The 24,927-nt window shown below is 46.9% G+C and overlaps 1 protein-coding gene across 1 annotated transcript in view; it reads right to left on the bottom strand.

The window, feature by feature from the left end:
* SLC10A2 (solute carrier family 10 member 2) overlaps positions 1-11,611 on the bottom strand; it is a 54,605-nt gene extending 42,994 nt beyond the window's left edge. Inside the window, exons 1-2 of the mRNA XM_069640079.1 lie at positions 10,884-11,611; positions 6,506-6,624 (exon numbers count right to left, since the gene is read on the bottom strand). Of these exons, the coding sequence (XP_069496180.1) occupies positions 6,506-6,624; positions 10,884-11,290 (526 nt within the window). The 5' untranslated portion in view covers positions 11,291-11,611. The remainder of the gene's footprint in view (positions 1-6,505; positions 6,625-10,883) is intronic.
* Positions 11,612-24,927: the final 13,316 nt, after the last annotated feature.

Below are 24,927 nucleotides of genomic sequence, written 5' to 3'. Positions count from 1 at the left end.
TGACCTATTGGCAGCGCTGCATCAGAGGAGCGGCCACACAAGGAAGGATTTAGGGCCCCTTGAATTTAAACAGGTAGGAAGGGTGTTCATGGAGAAAGAAATGTCATGCTTTGCATTTTTTCCGCGCACACACATTCCCAGGCTGGTTACGCTGGCGTGGTGTATGTAGATCTTCCAGTAGAAAGATTGGGGCTGGGGTGTGAAGGGTCTGAGCAGGGCTAACGCCCCAGAAAACACCAAATTAATGGAAAGAGATTGCACCCTGGGCCCCTCCCTCCATATATATCCCGGGTGACATTTTGCTGACCAATGCTGCTAGTAATTTATAGGTTGTCTGTTCCTTATGGTGGTTGCCAGACTTTCAGCATTTGCCATTTAGAACACCCCCCCATCATAGGGTTGGTTAGGTGGTAGGAACGAAAGAATAATGGAAATGAAAATTACTGACCCACCGCAGGGTCCATCATCACTGATGGGGCCAACTGGGGGGAATTGTTATGATACTATAGGGCTCAATCTTAAATGACTAATGTTTTTTGTGTTGTCCTAGGAAACAGAAATATCTGAGGATGACGAGGAATGCCTCAGGTTGTTCTCAGAAGTATTTCCATGAGCACTGCAGAAGTAGCCAGAATTGTGGTAAGGTGGGATACTCCCACGAGGCACAGGCTCAGTGGTAAGACTGGATGGATAGCTTGAGGGCACTGACAATTTACAATTAAGGTTTTTATGTACAATTAGGGGTCCAAAGGTGGTAAGCACGAACATTGTTACCAGTTGATCAACAAGCCTTCAATAGTGCATGATACTATGGATACCTGGGCCACTTGAGGGATATTATGGCATTTTCAGTGCCGGGACAGTTTCAAAAGGCCAACTAATGGCTTAGTAAATACTGCACAGGGATGGTACAAACCCCCACTCTTAGGATAAGGATGTTCCACCTGAAGATTTGGCACAATAGAGAGAGCAGCCAGGGTTTTCTTAGGAGGGAGAGAGGGCTGCAGGAAAGTACAAAGAACTTGTAATGCAAAGGTGCAAGACAAACACAACCATAAGAAATAAAGGTGGTTTATTATGAGTGCAGTCAGGCAAATTAACCATATAAAAACACAATACAATACCTGAAGGTACACAGACCATGCATGCTCACATCGGTTTATAGTTAATATGTCGAATGAAATATTTTCGAATGCAATAATGTCGGAAAAAAATGCCGGAAAAGAATATTTATTTATTTTTAATGGGGGAGGGACCCCCGCCCGGAGGGACCCCCGCCCACCGACGCCCAACCCCCATTTTTAAAAAAATGTCCAATGTATTTTTATTAGCTAAACCCCAAAAAACATAAATAAAAAAACATTTGGAAAAAAAATGTCGGCATTATTTTTTTTCAACATTTTTGCATTCAAATTTTTTTTTTGCCCATTTTAACTGGATACCGCTGACATCCCCCCACCCCTGCCAGAACACCTGCAGTTCTAACGAAGTGAAACCGTACCAAATACATTTAGTAGAGGATCACCTATCCAGGGGGGTGTACCCTCCCACAGCAGGTACCACAAGGTCGAGGGACCCCGGGTCCACCTGTTTTTAATTACAAGGTAAGATTGGACAGATAGTTTAAGTGCATTGGTAATTTAGCAATATTGTCTTAGCCCCAGGTCAGGGACCCTGCAGTGGAAGGTATACACGGTTACCGGAGCCTCGGTTGGCCCAGGACCTTGCAATAGGTATTAGTACAGGATACAGGGATGCTTGGGAAATGGAAGCAGAGACAGCATGTGACGGCCAAAGGATTGGAACACCAGCTATCGTGGTGGGCAGCTGATAAATAAGGTACAAAAGCCTGGCGCCGGCCCTTGCAAACTGTGGCTGGTAGTATATTTATTGTGCAAGGAAAATACACAGTGGCCAGCTGGAGAACTTTTCGCTGTACCAATGACATTACTGAGGGCATACTGTGTAAATAATATTAAAAGCTCACGAATGAAGGGCTCCATTGGCGATCGGAAAGCTTGAAAAGACAGCCCTAAAATGTCATCATCTGGTTTAAAGAGCTGGGATAGCTCTGGGGGTTGAGCGGTCACTGCAGCGATTTAGGCTTTGGAACTGCACGTTGCAGGTTGATATGCGGCCGTGGTCGACTAAGCCCCTCAATTTTTCTGAAGCAGATAAATTACTACCGACTACATTGGTAGGGTAATAGTAAGTGAATATGTGCTAGGTGCAAGACTTTGGCAGAAAGGTGATACCCCTGGGTGCCCTGCTACGCTGGAATATAACCACCACTGACTGGTGTCTCCCAGGCCATGGGCACTGCAGAAAAGCCCTGATGTTTGTAAGGTGTGGGGTACTCCCATGGGTTACAGGCTCAGCACCAAGAAGGGAGGGACAAGCTTACAATTGGGAGTAGGAAATACAGTAGGACAAGCAAAGCCTGGGTGAAGTACTTTGCATACAGCCATAAGAATGTTAAAATAACACAATACAAGCCTGGTGGGTACACGCCGGACCAAAAACATGAACTTGTTATGACCGAATAATTGTTATCAGGCTTTTCACCATGCGGAATGGACACCCGAAAGGGTGGATGGTGAGTATATTGTCCCGAAACCCTGTGGCCAGTGTTGAGGGAGTCCTGACCCGGTGGCCAGACACCAGAGGTGGGCCGTCCTCACAAGAACAGCCACATGAGTGATCCATACAAAGCTTATGGGAATTACTGACCTGGCAGTCAGACAGCATTAGGCAAAAGATTTCTCAGGGTTGTGTTTGCAGCTCTGAATTGGGCCGGATATGCTCATGAGAGACGGGGAGTGTAGATACAGGTAGATAAGGTTGGTAAGATTTTGGGGGTGGCGGGGTGTCCAACCCCAAATTCGTGGTGGAGTTATGGGGCGATCCTAGCTGGGGAGGAGTTTGATGCTGCGGTTTCAGCTGTGGGCGGTTTCCCGGTGGCCGAACTCGAGCCACATTTGGACAACGGGCAGTGAGTCCTTTATGGACAGTTGAGATTCCTCGTCAACGAGATTCAGTGGTCCTGAAGAATTACTGCTTGACAGTACTCAGAAGTGGAGACGTCCGCTACTCTGCAAACCGGAAGTGACAAGTGTCCCTGGGAACTATAAAATAATGACAAGCCCGATGAACCAACGCGCTTCCTTAGAAATGGAAGGAGATGTGACTTTACTTAGGGCTGGCAGTGCCCCCAAAATGTTGTATGACTCTAATAAATGTGATCTTGTGTTTCCAAATATGCACCACGTGTCCTTGGGATTATTAGGGTATGTGTAACCATTGCATGATGACTTAGACCCCAAAGGGGGGGGGGAGTAGGTAATGAGGGATGGCCCCACTAAGCTTAACAGCTAGCCCCTCGCCACTTAAATGTTAAATGAAGCCACAGGGGTATGTCGGGTCAGGCAGGCGAGCCGGCGAGGACTCTGCCTTCTCCCCCTCCGCTTTGCAAACCAGCAGCCGAACACTGCAGAACTGGCCGCTGCCGGCCCCCTCGGCGCTCCTAAGCGTGGGAAAGATTTTCAAACAGGCACGCTGCATTTTACCATAGCTGTTTTTTTATGGAGGGCTAGTCCTGCATAGCTGCGTTCTAACCCCTCATTTTATCCCTCTCAAACAACCGACCCCTATTCTACTGTTCGCCTGTCACCCAACCCCCAACAAAATCCAGTGTAGTAAAATGCAGTAGGTTGTCCCTCTAGCCCGGGTTGTCCAACTCCAGGCCTCCAGGTTTATGCATTTATTTCATAAATATTAGTGAGTGGTATCCTGAAAATCCGACAGGTTTCTGTCCCTCGAGGCCTGAAGTTGGACAACCCATGCAGTCAGTCGGCTGTCACCAGATTCGTAGGTACTGCACAAAAGGGACTTAATGAGTAGGCTATCTTTCAAGGGTGGGAGCCCATTCATGGTGCCATAATTTCCTGTGGTGTTTATCCACCAGCCCACAGGGCGTTGTGGTACCAACAAGTCTGACTGCAGACGAATGCGCAGACGAAAATCTCATTCCCTGTGCTCTCCGCCGTCACCAATTATCTGATCTGTGTGGCTTTAGCAGGATCCAGCAAACAAGTGACCACAGGAGTCCAGTACAGCAAAGTGAAGACACGAGTCACAGGGACACAAAGTCCGGTACAGCCTAATGAAGAGAGAAGCCACAGGGGCACAGATTCCAGTCCATCATAGTGAACACAGGAGGAGATGGTAGGCACTCCTTACAATACTCACTACGATAAAGCTGGATCAGTGCAGAACCACCACAGCGAGACGGCCCATAAGGAACCAGCAACAACCCCACCCACAGGGATACAGCCCGAACTGAACCAAAAGTACCTGACATCAAACCTGGCATCAGGATACAGACCCCACTAACCCAACCCTCGACTCTCTGCATACTTAACCCACACAAAAGTCATGCAACCATTTCTCTCCTAGCATTCCGCACGCACTTTACCACACCACAGCAAAAACACATAAACAGCACCCACAGCACACGAGGTCTCGCCCGATCCGATACTTGCACCAAAGCCCAGCACTCGGTGTATACCGAGCTGAAGCTGCCAACAGCACACCACTTCTCCCACTATCCTACTCCTCTCCTCCCGACTAACCCTACCGCCCTCCTTCATGTTTACAGATCCGCCAGAGCGCATAGGGACCAATTCCGTTGGTGACGGTGCGCTATATACATACCTTCAACATAACATTAACATAACATAACACATGTGGAGTGGAAACAGAGTGCAGTCCTATGCAACGGGGTGTCCAGAGCAAAGGTTTGGAGAGTCTGGTTTATTCGAGGGCTGATTCTGGAGGGACAATGTTCTCTCCTGCTTCTTGGTGTGCAATGTTTTGGTGGGATTAGCAGTGCCCAGGCTGACTCCAGTAGCACACAACGACCCAAGCTTGCTGAGAAATGTATTTCACAGCTGAGCAATTACCAGGTTGTGTGCAGATGATTTCACGAGGGTTGATCGGCCAAGTCGGTAATCCCATTACTGCCTTCTGTATAGCCTCCAGTAGTGCAAGGCCGTGGAGCTAATCGGTCTCCAGTCCCCCTTTCCCCCACCCCACAGCGAAATGTGAGTTGAGACGCAGGGCTTCCACACTTTCTTTTTGTTAGGCAGAGAGGGGAGGGAACCTTTCCTGAAACGTGCAGCTTTAAAGGCTTCCCCCAACTCTCTTCTTAACAAAAAGTAAGTGCGCACATGAGCCCCCTCCCCTGGATTTGAAAGAACACATTCCGTTGTTATATGTTGGCTCGCATCCGTGGGGTGGGGGCTGATGTGCACACTTGCTTTTTGGTAAGCAGAGAGGTGAGGGAAGCCTTTCCTGAAACAGGTGGATTTAAAAGGTTTTACTGTGTTCGTGCAGAAAAATGCATTTGCTCAAACGCAGCAAAATTAAGTGAGAGGTACTGGGTGCACGTGTGAATTAGCTAGTGTACGGGGAATAGGGGAGTGAGTGAATGCTATGTTTAAATGAGTGAATGAATGTTTTGTGAAGGTGCGTGTGTGTGGTGCGCGCTTATGTGTAATACTGGGCCGGGGAGCTGATGTTGGCGGGTAGAGGGTAGGACACTATGGGGGTGGGTGGGAGAGGGAAGAGGGGTTGCACACTGTACTACCGTCTGGTCCCCTGGTGGTCGCTTTTGCTTAAAGGGTGATGCCTGATTGGATAACTGGGCTTTAGATATACAAATTATCAAAGCAACTAAATGTGAATGGTATCTTTAAATCCAATCACTTTGTTACTCTCACTGGCATATTGCGTAGGTTGACCAGATTTCGAAAGTAAAAAACCGGGACAGGGCAACTACCATAAAAGTAGGACTAACTGTTGAAAGTGGCTGTCCAGGCAATAAACTTCAGTAGTGGTTGGAGGAGAAGGTTGCTTAAGTGTTACTGTTCAAATAAACACATAATATAACTGATTTATCACAAACTAACACTATCTTAAGCTATACAATGCAGCATTTCTTCTGTTCAAGTGTTCATTCCTGCCTGCCTCCAACGAAGACCTAATACCAAAAACCGGGACCACAGCAGTTTCCAATTGAAACATAGGGCCTCATTACGAGCTTGCCGGTCCAGATACAACGGTACCGGTAAGCTTGCCGGTACGGCAAACTCAGAGCTGTGCTCGCCCAATTTCTGAAATGGTCTTTCCCATCACCACTTTCAACACCCCCTCTCAGTGCCCCCCACCTCCACCCCGGAAATGTAGGTGTTGTTGCACCGCCGATAGCCCAGTGCCTATTCCACCAATATGCCTCGCCCATTCCCTAGTGATGTGTAATATGCAAACAACGCAACTGTCATGGGAGAAAAGCAAAAACACACACAAAAGAGTCAAAAGCGTCACCACTTTAGTATGTGGTCCCCTCCGCCCCCACACTGGGATTAGAAAATCAAAATCTCGCGCTGGCTGTCTTCACCCCAGAAATCTCTTGCACTACAAACCTTGTGTATATTATTTTACTCACCGATGCTGTCGTAGGGGATGACGATGGAATCCGAATCGACCCAGATCTTGGTATACACAAACAGGCAGAGTGGCATCATGCCCATGGCCAGCAGCGTGGAGCACGTCGTCATGCTTATGCTGTGAAGAAATAGACAGGGTTCACCTTCGTTGCCACAGTCGCAGCTTTTCCTCGCAAATAAGGGTTCTCAAAATGTCATTTAGCAAAGGGGTTCACAGTGGAATCTGCGACACAGAAATGAGCTGGAATCAAGAATGAAGTTTAAAAAGACATGTGTCACTTGGAAACGTTTTAGCGAGGATACATCATGACCAGAAACACTTTGTTGGGACCCCATAATGCCATGGAGGGGGTATTAGTGGATGGTGACCAGATTAAAAAAGTAAAAGAACCCGGACAGGGAAACGAACATAAAGGTAGGACTAATAACTCTTGAAGCCAGGACGTCTGGTCACCCTATCTTGGTGCCAAATATTTGACGCAAACAGGTTTTTCTTCAATTTTTATTAAAATTGACCATTGCTGCTTGTCCTGCCCCACAGACTGTTTAGCTGATTAGCGGCCATTTTGCCCAGTTGCACCGCAATGTACGTGATACTGGCCATTGCATGTCATGGTGTGCATCGCAGCTGCTTATGGCATCAGTTCTAATGGTCATACTCTATTTTACCAGCAAGGTAACACATCTCATGAAAGCTTTCCTAAGACATTGCTTGTGCACCACAATGTTTTTTTTAGATTCTCCCATTGCTTAGGGTAAACATACTGTTTACATTCACTCAAACAGATCAAACTTGAAAGTTTAGTCACGCCAAGTTGGGACCATAATTATACTGAAAGGCGCTAAACAAATGACAACATGAATCAATGAATCAATAAAGCACTGTGCTAGAATTATTTGTAAATATGAGTTGAACTGTTTTTGAGACATTCGGGTAAATATTACGGGGTCATTTGCATAACAGTCTAAGGGCCTGATTTATGGAATTTTTTGTGCGGTGGAATGTCATTTTTTAATGGTGCAAAGTGACTTTGCAGATGTGCCAACAAACACCCCGATTTACAGAACATTGCAGTGACTTTGCAGTGTCAACAAACACCCTGGTTTACAGAACAGTGCAGCGACTTTGCAGTGCCAACGAACACCCTGATTTAGAGAACAGTGAAGTGACTTTGCAGTGCCAACAAGCACCCCGATTTACAGAACAGTGCAAAGTGTATTTTCTGTAAATCTGGGTGTTTGATGGCAGTGCAAAGTGACTTTGCACCAGTACAATGTGACTTTGCACTGCACTGACAATTCCATGAACCGGGCCTAAATTGCATGGAGGAGACCTCCACCGTGGGCTCTGCAGTCTGCAATTTTCTTGGTTAACTCTCAGAGGTGCATACAAAGCAAGAAACACCTTGCACACCCAGGCCTACAGGCATTATTTGCACATTGTAGCGCAAAGAAGTGTAAGGGTCTGATTTATAAACATTTGTTCAATGCAACTTTCCCATGTTGCACATTTTTTGTAAATCAGGCCTTACATGTTTCCTGCATGACAGGGGACATTCAACGGTGGTTCCTAGGGCAGGTGCCAAAAGCTTATGAATTCAACAGGAATCTTGTGCATAAATGCAATGACCAAAAGCAGGCGCTGGCGTTAATGCAGGTCTTTCTGGTTAGCAAAGCCTATGGGGAACACTTTGAACATGCCCCAGCATGTTCAAAGAGGTGCTAAACCTGACATGAACCTTTTACGCCTGCTTTAAGAGTCAACGACAAGAGTTAAGAACTTGGAAAATGACCCCCCTTGCTATTGCAGCAGTGGGGTGTGGGTTCTTCAACCCACCATATAGCAAGATCCATTGAGAGTTTTTAGAAAGCCCAAAACATACACAAATGATATCCGATACATTTAATTATGAGCACTTATCTCTCATAAGCGTTCATTTTTTTAAATTGTGTCTTGCTTTGTTTCCTGTTCTCTTAAAGGCAGGGTCCAATGAAAACCTAGGCATCCGTAAGAGTGTGGAAGACATGTCTCAAGAAGTGCAAGTGCAGAAGTTGCTTGTGCAGCACTTGCGCCACACTTCTGCGACGGCATCGTTTCCACCAGCTTTTGTGCTGCAGAAGTCGTAAAAAGTCCTCAATTGATAAGAGCAGCAACTCGAATAGCAGCCTAATTATGTGTTTTGCAAATAAACCTCATTTTTTTTAAAAACATGAATCAAACTTTAAATGAAAAACTCAATTCACGCAAACCAGTGCTTGCATAAGTGTTTTCGAAAATCACTTATGAAGTCAACATTGTGAAAAATGGTTAAAAAAAATGGCTGGACAAATGGCAGCAAATCTGGATATTCAGTGCCTAGGATGATGGTGCGCTCGAAGGGCATACCCCCCCAGAATTTTACAGAGGGGTGTAAAGCTGATCTGTTCACCACCTCCCAAGGCTAGAGCAGCAGAGCCCATCAGAATGTATTTATGACAAAAGCATGTGTCTTCATGTTTGGAGGTAAAGGATCCTCTCACAATAGGCATCATCAATGCGATTGGAGGAGAGAGTGGGGTTCAACCAGACCCCGGTGGCTTGGTGGAAGTCCGAGGCACACACCCATAGCCACACGTTGCTTGGTGAGAAGAAAGCCAGTCCCACAAATCAACTAAAACTCTAATGAATAGGCATAGTCATTCCTGACATATTAAACATGGGAAGCGGGACTAGCAGTCCGTGCTTCGTTTGTTAAAATAATAAGTGCCATTGGCCAAATATTTTCCAGCACTCCGGTGACACTGCGAGTGAGCAGTTCCCCACCACTGATGCCACCACCCATAGCTGCTCCCCACAGTGTCGACATATTTGGGGCTGCACTACGGCTCGCACCTCCTCATTGTGGTTGATGGATGCACCGACTATCACCACTTCATAATGTAAGCGAGTCTGAGATATTGGGCCTCATTACGAGTTTGGAGGTAGCCATGCCGTTCTTAGTGGCATGGCTGCCTCCAAACTCGTTTCCGGGTCCGGCTCCCGAAAAAAAGGGAATAACCGGGCCATTCCGACGTTTACGGTCCCGGTAATTCCCTTTCTTCGGGACCCAGACCCCGTACATCACCATTCCCATGCGAGCCCCCATAGGGCTCAATGGGAATGGGGAGGATGCTAACAACGGACCCGTCAATGACGGGTCCGTTGTTAGCATCCTGGTCTGCTTGCGGGTGGCGGTATGCACATCTGGCTAGACCAAACGTGCATACCGCTACTCGCGAGAAAACCCGTAATGTGGCGGCCCGGAATGAACGGTGCCGGTACCTTATCGGCACCGTTAATTCCACGGCCGCCAGCCTTGTAATGAGGCCCATTGCCTCAGACCCACTTTCATTATGAAGTGGTGATAGTCAGTTATGTGCCGGGGAAACGCCTCCACAAGCTAAGCAGTGCAGCTGTTCCACCACCATGCACACCTACTTGTTGTCCAGAGACCATGACTGGATTTTTCTATTCACGAACCTAGCCCTGTGTGTGCACTATAATCTATATAGTATGTGGACCAGGGCACACACCAATGGCCAATCGAAATAATGTTCGAAGAAAACCCTGTTTACATTTGAGAGGTCTTGTTCTAAAAAAAGTCTTCGAAAAGTTCTTCAAAAGTTGGAAAATTAATCTTTTTTAGAAACTGCAGCCAATCTTCAGGTGTAATGTGGCAACTAGCTGAGTATATAGCTATAGGCAATATAGAGAACCATTTACGTGCCTTGAACTGTTCAGATTGGCTCCTCTCCCCTGAAACCTGATTCACAATATCTAAAACCAGAGTAAACCCAGTGCTGGCTAGAGCATCTCTGACATGCCCTTGGGCCAATCTCTGTGAATTGCATGTTGAGCTCCCTCCATTCGGAAATTCACACTGTCTCCTATCAAAGCTGTGCATCATCATACAAGGTCAAACCCACCACCCTTCGTAGAGATGCCAATGAACGGAATAGCAATGTCTGCCTAATAATCGGCACCCACCCACCCCGCAGTGACCGTTCCACCGCATTTGGTGAAACAGTCTTTTTGCAGGATTTTTCGCTGCATTTCTTAGGTACTGGGATTAAGAGAATATATATTCATTATTTTTAGATGTTTTAGTGTAGCAGAGAGGTGTGGGAAGGGTCGGATAAAATAGGAGGGGGGTACGGTCCACTTGCCCCCTATAAAACATTTTTGCAAAAAATGCAGCGGAACTGCCACTGCAACGAGGTGTCCCAGATCCCAACAATGATCTGTAATTGACTTGAGATTTTCCGTTAGTAGTCAGCCCTTACACAGTTATAGAGAATGGCATTTTTGCTTACAATCTGCAGCACATATTTCCAGTTGTACTGAGTAGACTGTCTTACCTGAGGTCCATGTCCCCGTCCACCCAGTAGGCCAGAATGTTGGATCCCGTTCCGCCCGGACAGCATCCCATGATCAACACGACGACAGCTTGAATCGGGTGAATGTTGAAGATGAGGGACAGCACGAAGCCCGTGAGAGGCATTATTCCAAACTGGCAGAGGAAGCCCACTATGATACCCCAAGGTCTTTTGATGTGCCCCCAAAATTTCCTGGCATCCACAGTGCAGCCCATGGAAAACATCACCAGCGCCAACATGATCGTGAGCACCGTGCTCAGAACTGTGTTCAAGACCTTATTGAAATTGTCTGGCGGGAGCAGGCAAGAGGTGCCGTCGCAAACGGTGGCGTTCTGAGAGCAGTTGGGGAAATTCATGATTGATCCCAAATTTGTAACTTTTGGGTCCATGAAAGAGAATTGTTTGCCTTTGAGTGGAAGCCGCCCTGGCGAAGTCGATGAGCACTCTTGGGAAATTTGGGAGAAGTGAAGAGTTTCCAGCACTCAAGGCAACGTTTCAATCCAAGAGAGAAATCACTCTCTAAGGCCCACCTTTTAAGTTCTACAATGGCAATAAAATGTAATAATTACTTAAAGTTAGATGTTTTATGAGTTTCATCGTCAGAATTGTCTCTTTGCATTCCTTGAGTTCTGAGTAAGAGAAGTACTGTCGCCGCTGCGGTTTATTGCCGTCAGGGCAGGCTGCAGTCTCCATTATCTATTAACCTCTAATTGTGTTACATGATGTAGTTTCTCTGTAAAGCTGGGCACTTTCGGGATGATAGCTGGATCCGATGCTGAGATTAGATGGCTTTATGAAGCTTTTATGAGGCATGATAGGCCCTGTAAATGTGTCACTTTCTCAGTTATGCACTTGGAAGGTGGGAGGGGTAAGCTGAATGAAATGCAAGGAGATCCAAACTAACGATGCATAGAGACGCAAATACAGAGGCCGCCATTACATAAGACGTTCACACTGCATGTGTTCCAGAGAGTGAGAGTTTGTTTGCTATCAGAATCGCGGAAACAAGTCTGCTGGCCAGTCCAGTGAAAGCAAATAATGATCATACCGACGACTGAACGTCTATGTCCATACCCTTTCCTAGGACCTATCCTGCTTTGGCGCACCCAAGAAGGATGAGTGCAGGAATGAGTGCAACGTTCAGAGATGAGAGGGAAGTGACTTTCGGCTTTGAGAATTGGAGCTTTAGTGCCTCATTACGAGTGTGGCGGCCCGGAAATAAGAGTGCCAGTAACATTACCAGCACCCTTATTTCCGGGCCGCCACACTACAAGTCTGCCTGCAGGGGCAGTTGTGCCGGGTAGGTTTGACCCTGCCGGGCGCAATGGCCCCAGTAGGCAGGGTTGTCACGGAAGCGCCGGCACTGTTAGCAACAGTGCCGGTGCTTCTGAGTTCCCATTCCCGTGGGACTCTACAGGAATGGGGACTTACCAAATCCGACGCCTGTCTTCCCGCGCCACTGGGACTTGTAATGTCCCGGTGGCACCGGGAAGTCTGGTGCCGGAAACGGTGTTTCGGGGTTGGCGGCAACCCGCCGGTTGCACTGGGGGGTTACCGCTGCCCTCGTAATGAGGCTTAGTATGCCAGTGCAGAAAAAGGTGTCAGTAATAACGTGTACCGGCACCTTTTCCGGAACAGCATACTCTGAGTCTGCCGGTAGGGGCAGTGAACTACTGGCAGGCCTGACCAGCCGGTAGTTCAGGCCCATACTAGCAGATAATTCATTGAAGCACCGGCACCGTTACTAACGGTGCCGGTGCTTCAGTGGTTCCCATCCCACATGGGAATGGGAATTTAGCTTTACTCTACCACCTGTAATAGCCCAGTATACAGTAAACCGAGATTACCGGTAAGCCGTCGGTAGTACCACACACACACACACACACACACACACACACACACACACACACACACACACACACACACACACACACACACACACACACACACACACACACACACACACACACACACACACACACACACACACACACACACACACACACACACACACACACACACACACACACACACACACACACACACACACACACACACACACACACACACACACACACACACACACACACACACACACACACACACACACACACACACACACACACACACACACACACACACACACACACACACACACACACACACACACACACACACACACACACACACACACACACACACACACACACACACACACACACACACACACACACACACACACACACACACACACACACACGGGGATAGCTCAGGGCTGAAGGCTGAGAAGGTGGGAGGACACCTTGGTGTTTTCAGCGAATAGATAACAGGAGAAGCCAAAGGAAGATTACTTTAGTGAAAGTGGGGGTGTAGAGTGTCACGAGAAGTAGGCCAGGAACAGATCCTTTGGAAAACCTCCCTGGCGCCATAGAAGAACTCCAGAGACGAGCTACACAAGGAACGCAGTTTTATTTCTCCTTTACAGGTAAGTTATATCTCAGAAAGCAGATGCAAGGGACAAAGCCACTGGCACATCCAAACCTCTGCCAGTTTAACGCCGACTGTCACTCAACACTGCTTGTATGCATCTTTCCCACACAATTCCACTCAGCCACCACCACATCACTGCAGCGCCTCACAGCAACATCCGTACAAACATGTAATACACATGACTCTTAACCCCAGTCCTCAGTATTGAATTGACACGTACCATGAAATGGCAACTGGTTGCTAACAAAACATGTTTTTCCTGTTTCCAGGGACAGGTATCCTGTTGCAGGGAAGCTCTATAGGGAGGCGTATGCGCTAATGGGTTTGTATCCTTGTTGGGATCAGTCGTGCATTGCGAGTAGTGCTTACCTGCTAGATGATCCCTGTTGTGAATCTGGAAGGCAGCATTAATTGCCCCTTTTATGAGTGCAGAAATGTGTGCCACATGCTCTTTCTGCCCCCCTGGTGCCTGTGGGGTGATTTGCGCTGAACCAGAAGTGAATGGTTCATGAAGCCAGGAGATCAGGTTCTGGGGCTGGGGGCAGGGAGGTTCCGGGAGGGTGGGGGGTTTGGCACCGTGATCATTGCAGAGAATAGCTCTGGACTCCAAGGGAGGAACAAGTCCTGTTATTGTATGCTCTGGATGAATGATGGAGTCCAGGTGTAATATAAGTCAGTCCTGGAGTAGGAGGTCCTGCAACTGCAGGAGGAGTGGCACAGACACAGGGGGCAAATCACCATTGCAGATCCCGCAGCACGGAACAACTGGTACCTCCGGTGCTCCCTGTGGCAGAGCCTAACCCAAAGTGATGAATGAAGATACAGGTAATGCTGCAGTCGGAAAAGGCTTCCACCTGCGGCTCCTGCAGGGGTGTCCTGGACTGAGTCACAGCCCCTGGCCACAGATCTCTGGACCAGCCAAATGAGGAGGATCACGATGGGGCCTGGGACGCTAATTGCCAATATGGGCACCGGGAGATAGTTGTCAACATAACCACCGACCTGCTCACGATTGTAGGTCTAGTTGGCACCTCCATTTCCACAATTCTGGTTCACACTGAGGCAGAGGATGTGTACAGCTGCCATGACCCTACTCTCTGGTACTATCCATAGTGCGAAGCACGAGCAACATCCAGAGGATATCTCCATCCCTAGACATCAGCCAAGATGTTTCCTCTAGAGGAGAAGGAGGACAAGAAGGTCCCTAGATGCCTTACGGTTGACTCTCTATTCCCCTGTTTTTAAATTGCCCTTATGTCTCGTTGGACTTTGCCTCCCCCATAAACCATGTGGCTAAGAAGGTTGAGTCTACTCTGAAGAAGGCCCATGTTGCCTCTACTTTAGGCATGTGTACTGGGATTCACACAGCCTTCAACTCTCAATCAAGGACGTTCAGTGTCTTATTGACAGTAATCCCCCATAAAACGAATTACAAAATAACAACGCCGAAAACGGTGAGTTTTTTTGATCGAATTTTTCGATTTCTTTGCACGTTGTAAGCAAAAAATAGATGGGGGGTGGAGTAAAAGAATACAATAAGGAAAGGGAATGTGGGGTGGAGGGCTGTGGGGGTTTCACCCCACATTTCTTTTTAAAAGTGCAAAAAACCAAAAAAGGCATGTTCGAAATTCGACCCAAAAAACGTGCCCTTATCAGCTTTGTTATTTTGAAATTCGGTATTTCAACGTAGAACCTTATTGACTCTGTGGAAGAGGTACTGTGCACGCTTATTTAAGAGACCGCATGTTTGCATCTGACATCCTGAGAGTCATGGTAGTTTACTGCAATGGTGGAGGGATGCCTATTCTGGTATCTACCTTGAAAAAGGGCAGCTTCCCAGAAGTATATTTTTCGTGTGTTGCCACTTCTGGGATAAAAGCTGTTTGCTCTCGAATGGGTGAATTAGTGAAGATGGCTGCAGAGGAATATAGTCTAGCCCTCCCGGTCAAGCCTAAGCCTGCTGCTCCTAGAAAGGTCCTTGCTGATTCCAACACTACCGGACCCATTCTCAAAAAGGGAGCAAAGGAGAGGTCTAAGGTGGAAAGATGCCTCTTCTTCCAAGGATCATAATCTCTACAAACCCAAGAATCAGTCTTCCTATCTGTGGAAGTGTGAAGATACAGCCATGTGAAATACCAGTGCTCCCAATGGTGGAACGCCTTCTTGGTTTTTACCCAGTCTGGGAAGTAGCTGTTTCTGATGTCTGAATTCTGGATGCTGTGCTAGGTAGCTATCTGAGTTTGACTCTATCCCTGCTGACTAGTGGCTCATTGTGGCTCCATGGCCAAAGGATCCGGTCAAGACAGGGTTGTTGGTAGCAGGGATTGCCTCCCTATTGGCCCAGAGTGCTACTATACCCATTCCACCAGACCAATTGGAGCTGAGATTGTTCTCCATCCTATGTCTGGTGCCAGAACCATCAGGCTATTTTAGGCCTATCATAAAGTTGCAGAAGATCAACAGCTTTATCATTTGGTGCAGTTCAAGATGGAGGCCCTAAAGCCCACAAGTTCAATGATTGCCCCTGCGAGAGTGCCTTTCTTCTTTGGTTCTATGGAATGTCTAGCTCCAAGAGCTGATGTTTGGAATGAAATTAGCAATGCAAGTGTTCTATAAAATGTTGACTCCCCTAGCCAGTATTGTGCATGAAACAATAGTGTGATACATCCGTACCTGGACAGGTGGCCTTCCATCAGGCCTTAGTGGATAAACAGACCATGTGCTAGAGTTTCACTCAGTTCACTTAGCAGTTGAATTCATCAAAGAGACATCTTTATTCTACACAACTTCTGGGCGCCATGTGGAACTCAGCCCAGTCAAGTATCTCTGCTTTTAGTCTGGGATTTGAAACTAAAACAAAGATTGCAGGCTTTCATCAAAAGGGATGCTGCAAATGCATGCCTATGCTGTAGAGGCTGGGGGGCATGTTCGCTTGGGTTTTTGTGGCACCATGGGCAAGATTCCTTATAAAGTCCATTTCTTTCATCCTCCTCAGAATTTGGAACCCCAATGTGACTCTTTTTTGTCAAACTATGCTAGTATTTTATTCGCTATGATTTGCCTATCTGAATGGTGCTTCGACTCACTGTAGTGCTACGTTCACACCTCGCAAAAAGTGCAAAAATATAAATAAATAACTAAAAGCCCTCATGGGACTATTCGTAGATGATTGCTGAGATGCTGAACATTCAAATGAATCTGCATTGGACGCTGTGGTGGAGTAACCTGCTAATGTTGTTTCCCCGGACCCGCTTGCCCCTTTTGTCCTCACAAGTGATGCCATTGGAGGCCATTGGGGCAGATAATGCTAAAGAGATAGCCTCATGGTTGTTGGATCGTAGATTGGGCTCGTCAATCCTCAAACTAGAATCTTGTCATCTATGCAAATGGCACCTCTAAAATCGGCTCCCTTTCTCGGGGGATGTGCTGTGCTCATACACAAAGAGAACCTAGTCAGGAAATGCTACATGAACTGCAGGGAACAGACGACGGTACAGTCCCAGGAGGTGATCACGCCTTGGGTGATGTTGAATGTCCCATACCTGGATAATGCTTACACTAGGGTGGTGAAAACAGCCAGGCTGACAACCTAAGCTGGGTCCTTCCATCATTGGCCCTCAAAAATTGCTCTTTTGTGCCCTCTGCCTCAGAGGTTTATTACAATGAGACTAGACTTCTTTGCATTCAGAGACAATGTGCTTCTCCGATGATATTGTATTATATCACAGGGCCCCCAGGTCTGAATATCAGAAACCCATTCTCCCCCACTGCCTTCTCTCCTTCTGTGTGCATTCCCTGCTTTACCGGTACTCCCCATGTCCCACCTGAGTGTAGAGGAAAGCTCATTATTAGTGACTGTGGTAGCACCTCTATGAGGACAAAGTCTTGGTGTCTACTTCTACAGATGGTATATGCCCCTGCATGAAACCTACCGATTTCCTCATCTCCTCTCCACTGGTCTCCTCTCTCAACTCTGCTTCTTGCCAGGCTGCAGCTGTTGGCTTGGATATTGAACCGAGTGGCTTAGTTCAACTGGGCATGTCCAGTGTCATGGCTTTGGCAGTTCAGAAACCTGCCACTGTAGAAGCATATGCAAGAATCTGGAGGGCTTTCTGACCAAGGTGTAGCTGATGTGAGGAAGATCTGCTCAACTATGTTATTATCCTTAGGGTTTGATTCTAATGGTAGAGGACATTAGAAAACTCTTGGTTTGTAGAGCGAGGACCCAGTGCACCAGCCAGTTCAACACATGCTGAATATGTAGGCCCTGTATCAAGCTACCAATCGCTAGGTGCACTATGTAAAGCTTGAGTGTCCTCTAGCAATGGCGTGTTCCCAATGCCATCCAGAAGGGTGCGAAAGTGGTCAGGAATCAAAAAGGCATGTGGGACCTAGATGTATGGAGAATGGAGATGAGAGAGAAAGAGAGAGAAAGGGAGAGAGAGAGAGAGAGAGAGAGAGAGAGAGAGAGAGAATGAGAGAGAGAGAGAGAGAGAGAGAGAGAGAGATTATAGTGCGTGGCTGTGTGGCAAAGAGGAAAAGTGGAGAGAGAAGTGAGTAGAGGTGAAGGAGGGAGAAGTGAGAGCGGAAGCGAAGGAAAGAAACATGAGCAGAGAGATGAAATGAATGAAAAATTAGAGCATAGGTGAAGTAAGTAGAATTTAGAGCAGATGTGAAAGAGAGAGAAGTGAATCAGAGGTGAAGGAAGGAGAAGTGAAAGCGGAGGTGAAGGTGGGACAAGTAAGAGGCGAGTTGATAGAGGGAGGATAGCTCAGGGGCAACATGCTCCTCTTGGAAGCAAGACGACACAAAGCAACACAGGTTCGAACCCGGGTCCGTGCTTAGAAACCTCTGGGTATTAAGCATGTTATAAAATACCCATTACATATCATATCTAAGGAGGGAGAGGTACAAATGAAGGTGAAAAGGAAAGTCACAAGTCAAAGTGAAGGGTGGAAACCCAAAAGCTGAAGTGAAGGAGAGTCAAGACAACGGATAAGGAAAAGTAGAGAGTAGTGGTGAAGGAGAATCATGGAGTGTTGCAGAAAACAAGGAGGAAAGGGAAAGAGTTAAAAAGGAGGGGAAAATGCTGGGGAATTCAAGCAAGGGTGAAGTGATAAACAGCGGGAGGAGGTGGAGGTACCAAAGATAGGGTCCATAAAGAGAGAGGGCGGATTCAAATGAAATGTCCTGAAGAGAGGATCAAGATCAGGAGTGGTTCAGGTACCCTAGAGAAGGAGGCTATACCCAGGGGTCGAACAAATGATTAAGAATCTGACACCCGAAGAAGATGAAGAGCATCAACAAGACATCCGGATGATTTTGGAAAAAGGCAAGAAAGACTCTACACAAGAGCATGAAAGAAGTTTGTGGACACTTTAAACCCCAAAGACTGTGAATGACTTTGTTTTCTGCAGAGAAGGCTCACCTACTAAGAGCGATAGTGTACGACCAAGGACCACGGTCCTAAGAAAAGGCTACCCAACCTTTTGAAACATATGCCTTGACTTTCAGTTGTCTGTTGATCCCCAATTTATGTCTGTTGGTCACCTATATTTTCAGAAGTGGGATTTCAGACCATGACCGAGTAAAGGTGGACCCTATTCTCCCAATTAGTCCTCACCCTTAGCTTCTTTTCAGGAAACCTATTTCAATGACAGGAACAAGCTATCTCAGGAGTCCCCCTCGCCCCCCTCCAAGGCCAGGACAGTCAATAGGTAGTCCAGAATAGTTTTCAGGGGAAGTAGAGAATGTGTCTTCAGCAGGGGTACACATAATGGCAGGATTACTACACAATCCAAGAAAGAACCTAATTCAAAGGCCGAAGGAGCAGATCCACACTGATCCACCAAGTACTGCATCTGGCTAAAACCATCCTTGCTGACTAGGAAGGTGAGCAACACATTACCCACACTTGAAGAACCACATGATCTTCAGCTTCTTTAGGGGAAGATTGCCGGACAACTGAAAATAATCAAAGAACTGAAATAGGGTGTCGCCCAACTGTGATGTGCACCACATCCACTGCCCGCTGTTCTTCAAAGGTATTGTGAATCAAAAGAACCGGGGGCCTTCTTTTTTACAACTTTTGAGAGGTTCCCTGAAATCATCAGTTGAGTGCGAGAACACTGGGTTCTGCTTCCTCTCTACCGACCTAACGTTTGAGTTCCAGGCTGCTTACCAAATCCGAAACCACATACAAGGGTCATATATGAATGGATTAAGAAAGGTACTCCAGTGCAGCTAGGTCATGGCCTGGAGTACCATCAGCAATGACTGTGTAACCTACACTTAACAGCTAGATGAAGCCTTGGGATAACTGACCTTTAGAATTAAGAACTCCCCAGCCAAATAGATAGTGTGAATGATTCTGAAAGAAGTAATTGCACTCTAATGCTCCAACAATTTTGACACAAGCTGCCACAATTTCTTCAGTGCATTGCTCAACAACTCAACAACCGCACACACCTGCATTATAACAGGTAGTGCAGATGACTACTGGGCACCAATGAGCCTGCCAGTATCATCCATTGCACTCTGAAATCAAACCAAAGAGAGGAGTTAGAACAGGACTGAAGAAGGATACTGGACTGGCTCCCTCCCAACTATGAACCTTTACCGATCAAATGAGTAGAGGAGTTGCCGTCAGGAGTCTTCATAACTTGGCCTTGATGACTACCACCCGAATGCCTAGAAGAAACAGATATCACGTGTTATGCATGCTGAAAACTCTGGCATATTCCCTGTGCCTGTCAAGACAAGCTCCATGAACAACCTATGGATACCAGCTAGTTCTGTCCATCCCATGAAGTAGTCCATGAAGATTGGTTGCTTGGATAGGAAGACCCAGATGATATTCAAATGAATCTTTTGATATGCTTATACCGGGGTTCAGAGGAGAAGATTACTATATCCCAGTATAAACTGGCAGACAGAAAATAATATCCTTACTGGATTTTGGCAGCCAACAACAGCAAGTTGATCACACCTGGTCATGCATGAGCAATTGCTCTGTAGAGGGATAGTCCCATCCCTTGTGTCCGTGGTTTACATGGAAAGCAGGAGAACTACCCAAATGCCAAGTCTGAGGTGCAGGTTGACAAAAAACCCTGGTGGAAGCAGCAGTGATGCCAGGCCTACTGGAGAAACTGATCCAGGGACAGTCCTCCTGGCTTTCCGAATTGGATGGGTCAGGCCTAAAGGAGACAGCAGATACCTGTCCTAGTTGTCGCTAATAACTACAAGAACCACAAGACAACAAGGATGGACCGATCTGCTTGGTCAGGTCGTTGGGACCTGTACAAGGTTACAGTATGCCTAGACTCCTCTCCCATAGAGGTGACTTTAGAGCCCTCCAAAAAGGAATAAAGACATTAAAATCACCCATCCTAGAGGAACATTTGGGGTGAACGGTTGTTGGACAATGCCTGCCTGAAAACAGAACAATGGTACCCAGGATCCTGCTCACTGGAGGTGTCAGCCCCTTCAAGTTCTCTTTGGAAACCTTCCAGCCTGGGAATGGCAGAAGAAGGACCTTATCCTTGAGATTCAGAACTGAGTCTCATAGCACCCAAATGACAGAGGACGAGCTTTTGTTCCCTCCTCGAAATGTTTGTTAGTTATGCTAACCCAGACCTTGTCTGCCAGTCACAAGCTTCTTCGTGCCAAGTGCTGTTACCACTTTAACTGCACTGCATATTGAATCAGTTGACCCGCTTACTAACCCAATGAAAATTCGCCACCTCAGAAAACTCCTAGACTCCCAGATAGAAGCAGTCAAGTCTCAAAAACACGCTTAAAAGAATTTAAAGTGCTTCTGTCCCTATGACCTCCATTAAAGGTCCTCTGTGACAGTGGAGAACCAATATGGTCCAAATTGGGTCCTTCCTGTCTTCTATTTCTCTTTCTAACTGTGGTGTTCCGCAGGGGTCTAACCCCTGGCCCTGGCCTTTCAAACAATACCTGGCAACTCACACCCACTGCATTGTCATTTTCTACTCAAATTTCCAGTGCTATACTGATGACACTGAACTCATTTTCAGGCTTCCCTCGGCCACCTCCTCTCCTTCTCTCATCTCTGATGGCCTAACTGCCATTCAACATTGGTGTGCCGCCAATGATCTTTGCCTGAATGGCAGCACGACAGAGATCCTCCTCATTGGCACACCTTCACCCTCCTTTCCCCTCACTCTCTGGCTAGCCTTCCTTGGCCCTCCTTCTGCCCCGACCTGCAAGGCCAAGAACCTCAGTGCCATCTTTGATTCCACACTTTCCTTTACTGCCCACATTTCTGATGTCTCTAAAAAGTCAAACTTCCTACTGCACCTCCTTTAGAGGTACTCTGCCTTTCCTCTCCTTTACCCAGAAGCTCACTGTCTCCCCAAGTTCTGGCTCTCTCTAGGTTACACTATTGTAACAGCCTCTTTCAAAATCTACCTGCCTCTACTCTCCGCCTTTTGCAACTAATCCAGAACAGGACTGCAAGACTTGTCCTTGGCCTTAAGCCCTGAGATTGTATCGCTCCAGCCCTGTAATCTCTGCATTGGCTCCCAGTGGATGCAAGGACTAAATTCAAAACCCTCTGCGTTGTCCACAAGGCTTTCTTGGGCTTGGGACCAAAATACCTGCAGCTATCAATCCGCAAATACCTCCCCTCTCGCGCTCTTTGCTCCTCTACCTCTAACTCCCTCAGGGTCAGTCGTTTTTCAGAGAAACGCGCTGGGGTTAGATCTCTGTCCTCGACTGGGGCCTCCCGCTGGAACAGCTTCCCTTCCACCATGAAACTTGAGGAGAACCATCTCTGGTTCCAGAAGCACCTCAAGACCTTCCTCTTTGCTTCTGCCTTCAACCCTCCTCTCATCTGCTGATGCTGATTTGTTCTCTCTCAGCACTGTGCACCTGGCCTACCCTCTGTTTCCAGGCCCAGGTACCTACTCACCCTGCCACCCACCCACACTGCCTCTGGGCCACCAATTTCACTGGGGTCTGTATCTGTACCCATACAGCCCCCCATTTTTCTTCTGCACTTACCAGACATACCCTGTCTGCTGCCTTAAGCCCAGCACTTGCCACTTCTGGCTGCACTACCACTGTTAGTTGCCTTTATTATTATTTTATCTGTTTTTCCTTTGCTCTGCACTTTCCACCCCCCACCCCCACTCCATGCACTTTTCCCTTTCCCTCTCCTATGCACTTGCGCGTTCTCAATGTTACTGGGCCTACTAAGATCATTGTTTTTGTTCTCCCCTGTTCCGCTCCCCTGCCTTGTCGCACCCTGAAACACTTGTGTTTGAGCATGATAGAAATAAAATATCAATATCAATATCAATCTGTACCTTTTTAAAGATATCTTCATTGACCTTGAACATTGCTTCTGAAATATTGCCTGTCTACCCGTCTTCAGACCCTGAGTGCCTTTTGCATCTTAAAGTCTCCATATTCTGTGGCTTCTCTTACAGAGGTGGGTTATTAGTATTTAATTAGTTGTGTGTATTTCTAGCCTTGGTTGGACATGTTTTATTATGGTATCACAGCACTATTGGATGCTTCTTTGCTAGCTCACATCACTCTTGAAGAGTATAACTTGCCACCTGACAATTCTACCTTCAAGAGGCGAATGGGGTGTCCCATTCATGGTGTGCCTGTTTCATCTTTTTTTTTTCTTTATTGTGTTCAATTAACAACATATATATATACATAACATACAAACATATAAGATGAACTGGCATTTTGACATTCCCACGGATTCTGCTATGGGTTTGTTATCCTGGAGTTGTCTGACAACCTTGCTTCCTCTGCCTATAGCTACTTGTGTGGGCAGCATCGGCGTCCGTGCTTGTACTGTCTATTATTCAGTTCCTTGTGCACCACTGTCTTGGGTCCTCTGGTATCCCCGTACCTCCTCCGGGTCCTCTTCCTCGGTTTCCTCTCCCTCTTGTCCAAATAAGTCCTGCACCAGGGAGTTCCATGGCGCTATTTTCTGTGCCGTTTCCCCCTCCCCTCTCTGCACTGCTCTTATCCACTCTGCGGTTTCCGGTAGTGTCCACTTCCAGAGGTCCGAATACCATGCTTCTGCGGTCGGGCCTTCTCTTGATTTCCAGGACATTGCTATCCTTCTTAGCATATAAAGTCTTTCATCTTTGCTAGATGCGCTTTGTCTCTACCCCCTCGTGGGAAGAGGCCCAGCAGGTACCACTCCGGGTGCTCTGCCTGTATCTGAAGTGCACTCTCTGTTATTTTGATCCTAATTCCTTCCCAGAAAGTCTGTACCACTGGGCATGTCCAAAACATGTGCACCATATCTGTTTCATCAGCTGAGCATCGAGGGTACCCGCTGGGGTCACCCCTACACATCATGTTCATCCTCTTAGGTGTGAGGTACGCTGTATGTGTTACGTACAGCTGTGCTTGTTTGAACCTTGCGTTCCTAGACACTGTCTTTGGGTATTTTAGCACCCTACTCCATTCTAGGTCACTAAATGGTGTGTGGAGTTCTTGGTTTTAGCATTTGTTCGTATAGCCTAGAGGTAGTGTGTGTTCCCTCCGATATGTCGTACCACATATCCAATGCTCCTGTTACGTCCTCTTGGTCTTCCCATTCCTGCCATCTTTTTTTAATTCTGAGGATTAATCTGTTGTACAGGATGATTTGGCCTTCGTGTATATCATGTTCTTCCACCATCTCTTGGAAGTATGCCCATCATCCTTCTTTTCTCAAGTCCCTAATTTGTGCTACGCCTTTGGCTTCCCACTGAGTTTGTTACGTTGCTAGTGCATTTGTGTCCATGCCAATTAGGCCTGCCAGGGGGATTTGTGCTGAATAGGGATCTTCTGTCCCCTGTAGTTTCCATGCTCTGTTCCACAACCTCACTGCGAGGTTAAGCAGATACGATAGAGTTCTGAGCAGGGGATTGTCCAGCCACAGTATTTCTCTTAGATAATGTGTTTTCAGTGCTGGCTGCAAAAATTGTTGTCGATTGTTTCTTCCTCACCCAGCCATTTGACCACGAATTGCAGCTGCCCAGCTAAATAGTATTTTTCAAAGTCCAGCCACCTAATGCCTCCTTCTTCATAATCTCTCTGTAGGGTCTTCATTGCGATCTCGTTTCTCCCCCCTGCCCACAGGAAGTTTCTTGCTATTGTGTTTAGTTTAATAAAGAAGGCCCTGGGGATACTGTGCGGAATTTGGTGGTTTTATTGTGTTAGCCAGTGTAGACCTTGAGTGCACATGTTTTGTATACATGTCGGAGAGTTTCGTTCTTATATGTACTGACATTCAACTGGCTTGTGTTTATGGTGAGCAACATGTTTTAAATGGCACAAGCATAGTGTCCATAACAGAGATACAAACATTGTCTAACCAGTATGAATACATCCAACACGTGAGAATCCTACAGATTTGCATAACCGAGATACTGCTGTTTGAGGTCCTCCCGGTGTGGCATGTCAAATAAATTCAACAGCCAGGAGCTGGTTTTTCACATAACACCATCTTCAACTGTTTTAAAAAAACTCAATACATGTATTAACATTAGGC

The sequence above is a fragment of the Ambystoma mexicanum genome, chromosome 7q (assembly GCF_040938575.1).
Source record: "Ambystoma mexicanum isolate Mex_15411 chromosome 7q, UKY_AmexF1_1, whole genome shotgun sequence".
NCBI classification, from domain to species: domain Eukaryota; kingdom Metazoa; phylum Chordata; class Amphibia; order Caudata; family Ambystomatidae; genus Ambystoma; species Ambystoma mexicanum.
The sequence above is the reverse complement of the archived record's forward strand: the minus strand, read 5'-3'. Positions and strand labels throughout refer to the sequence as shown.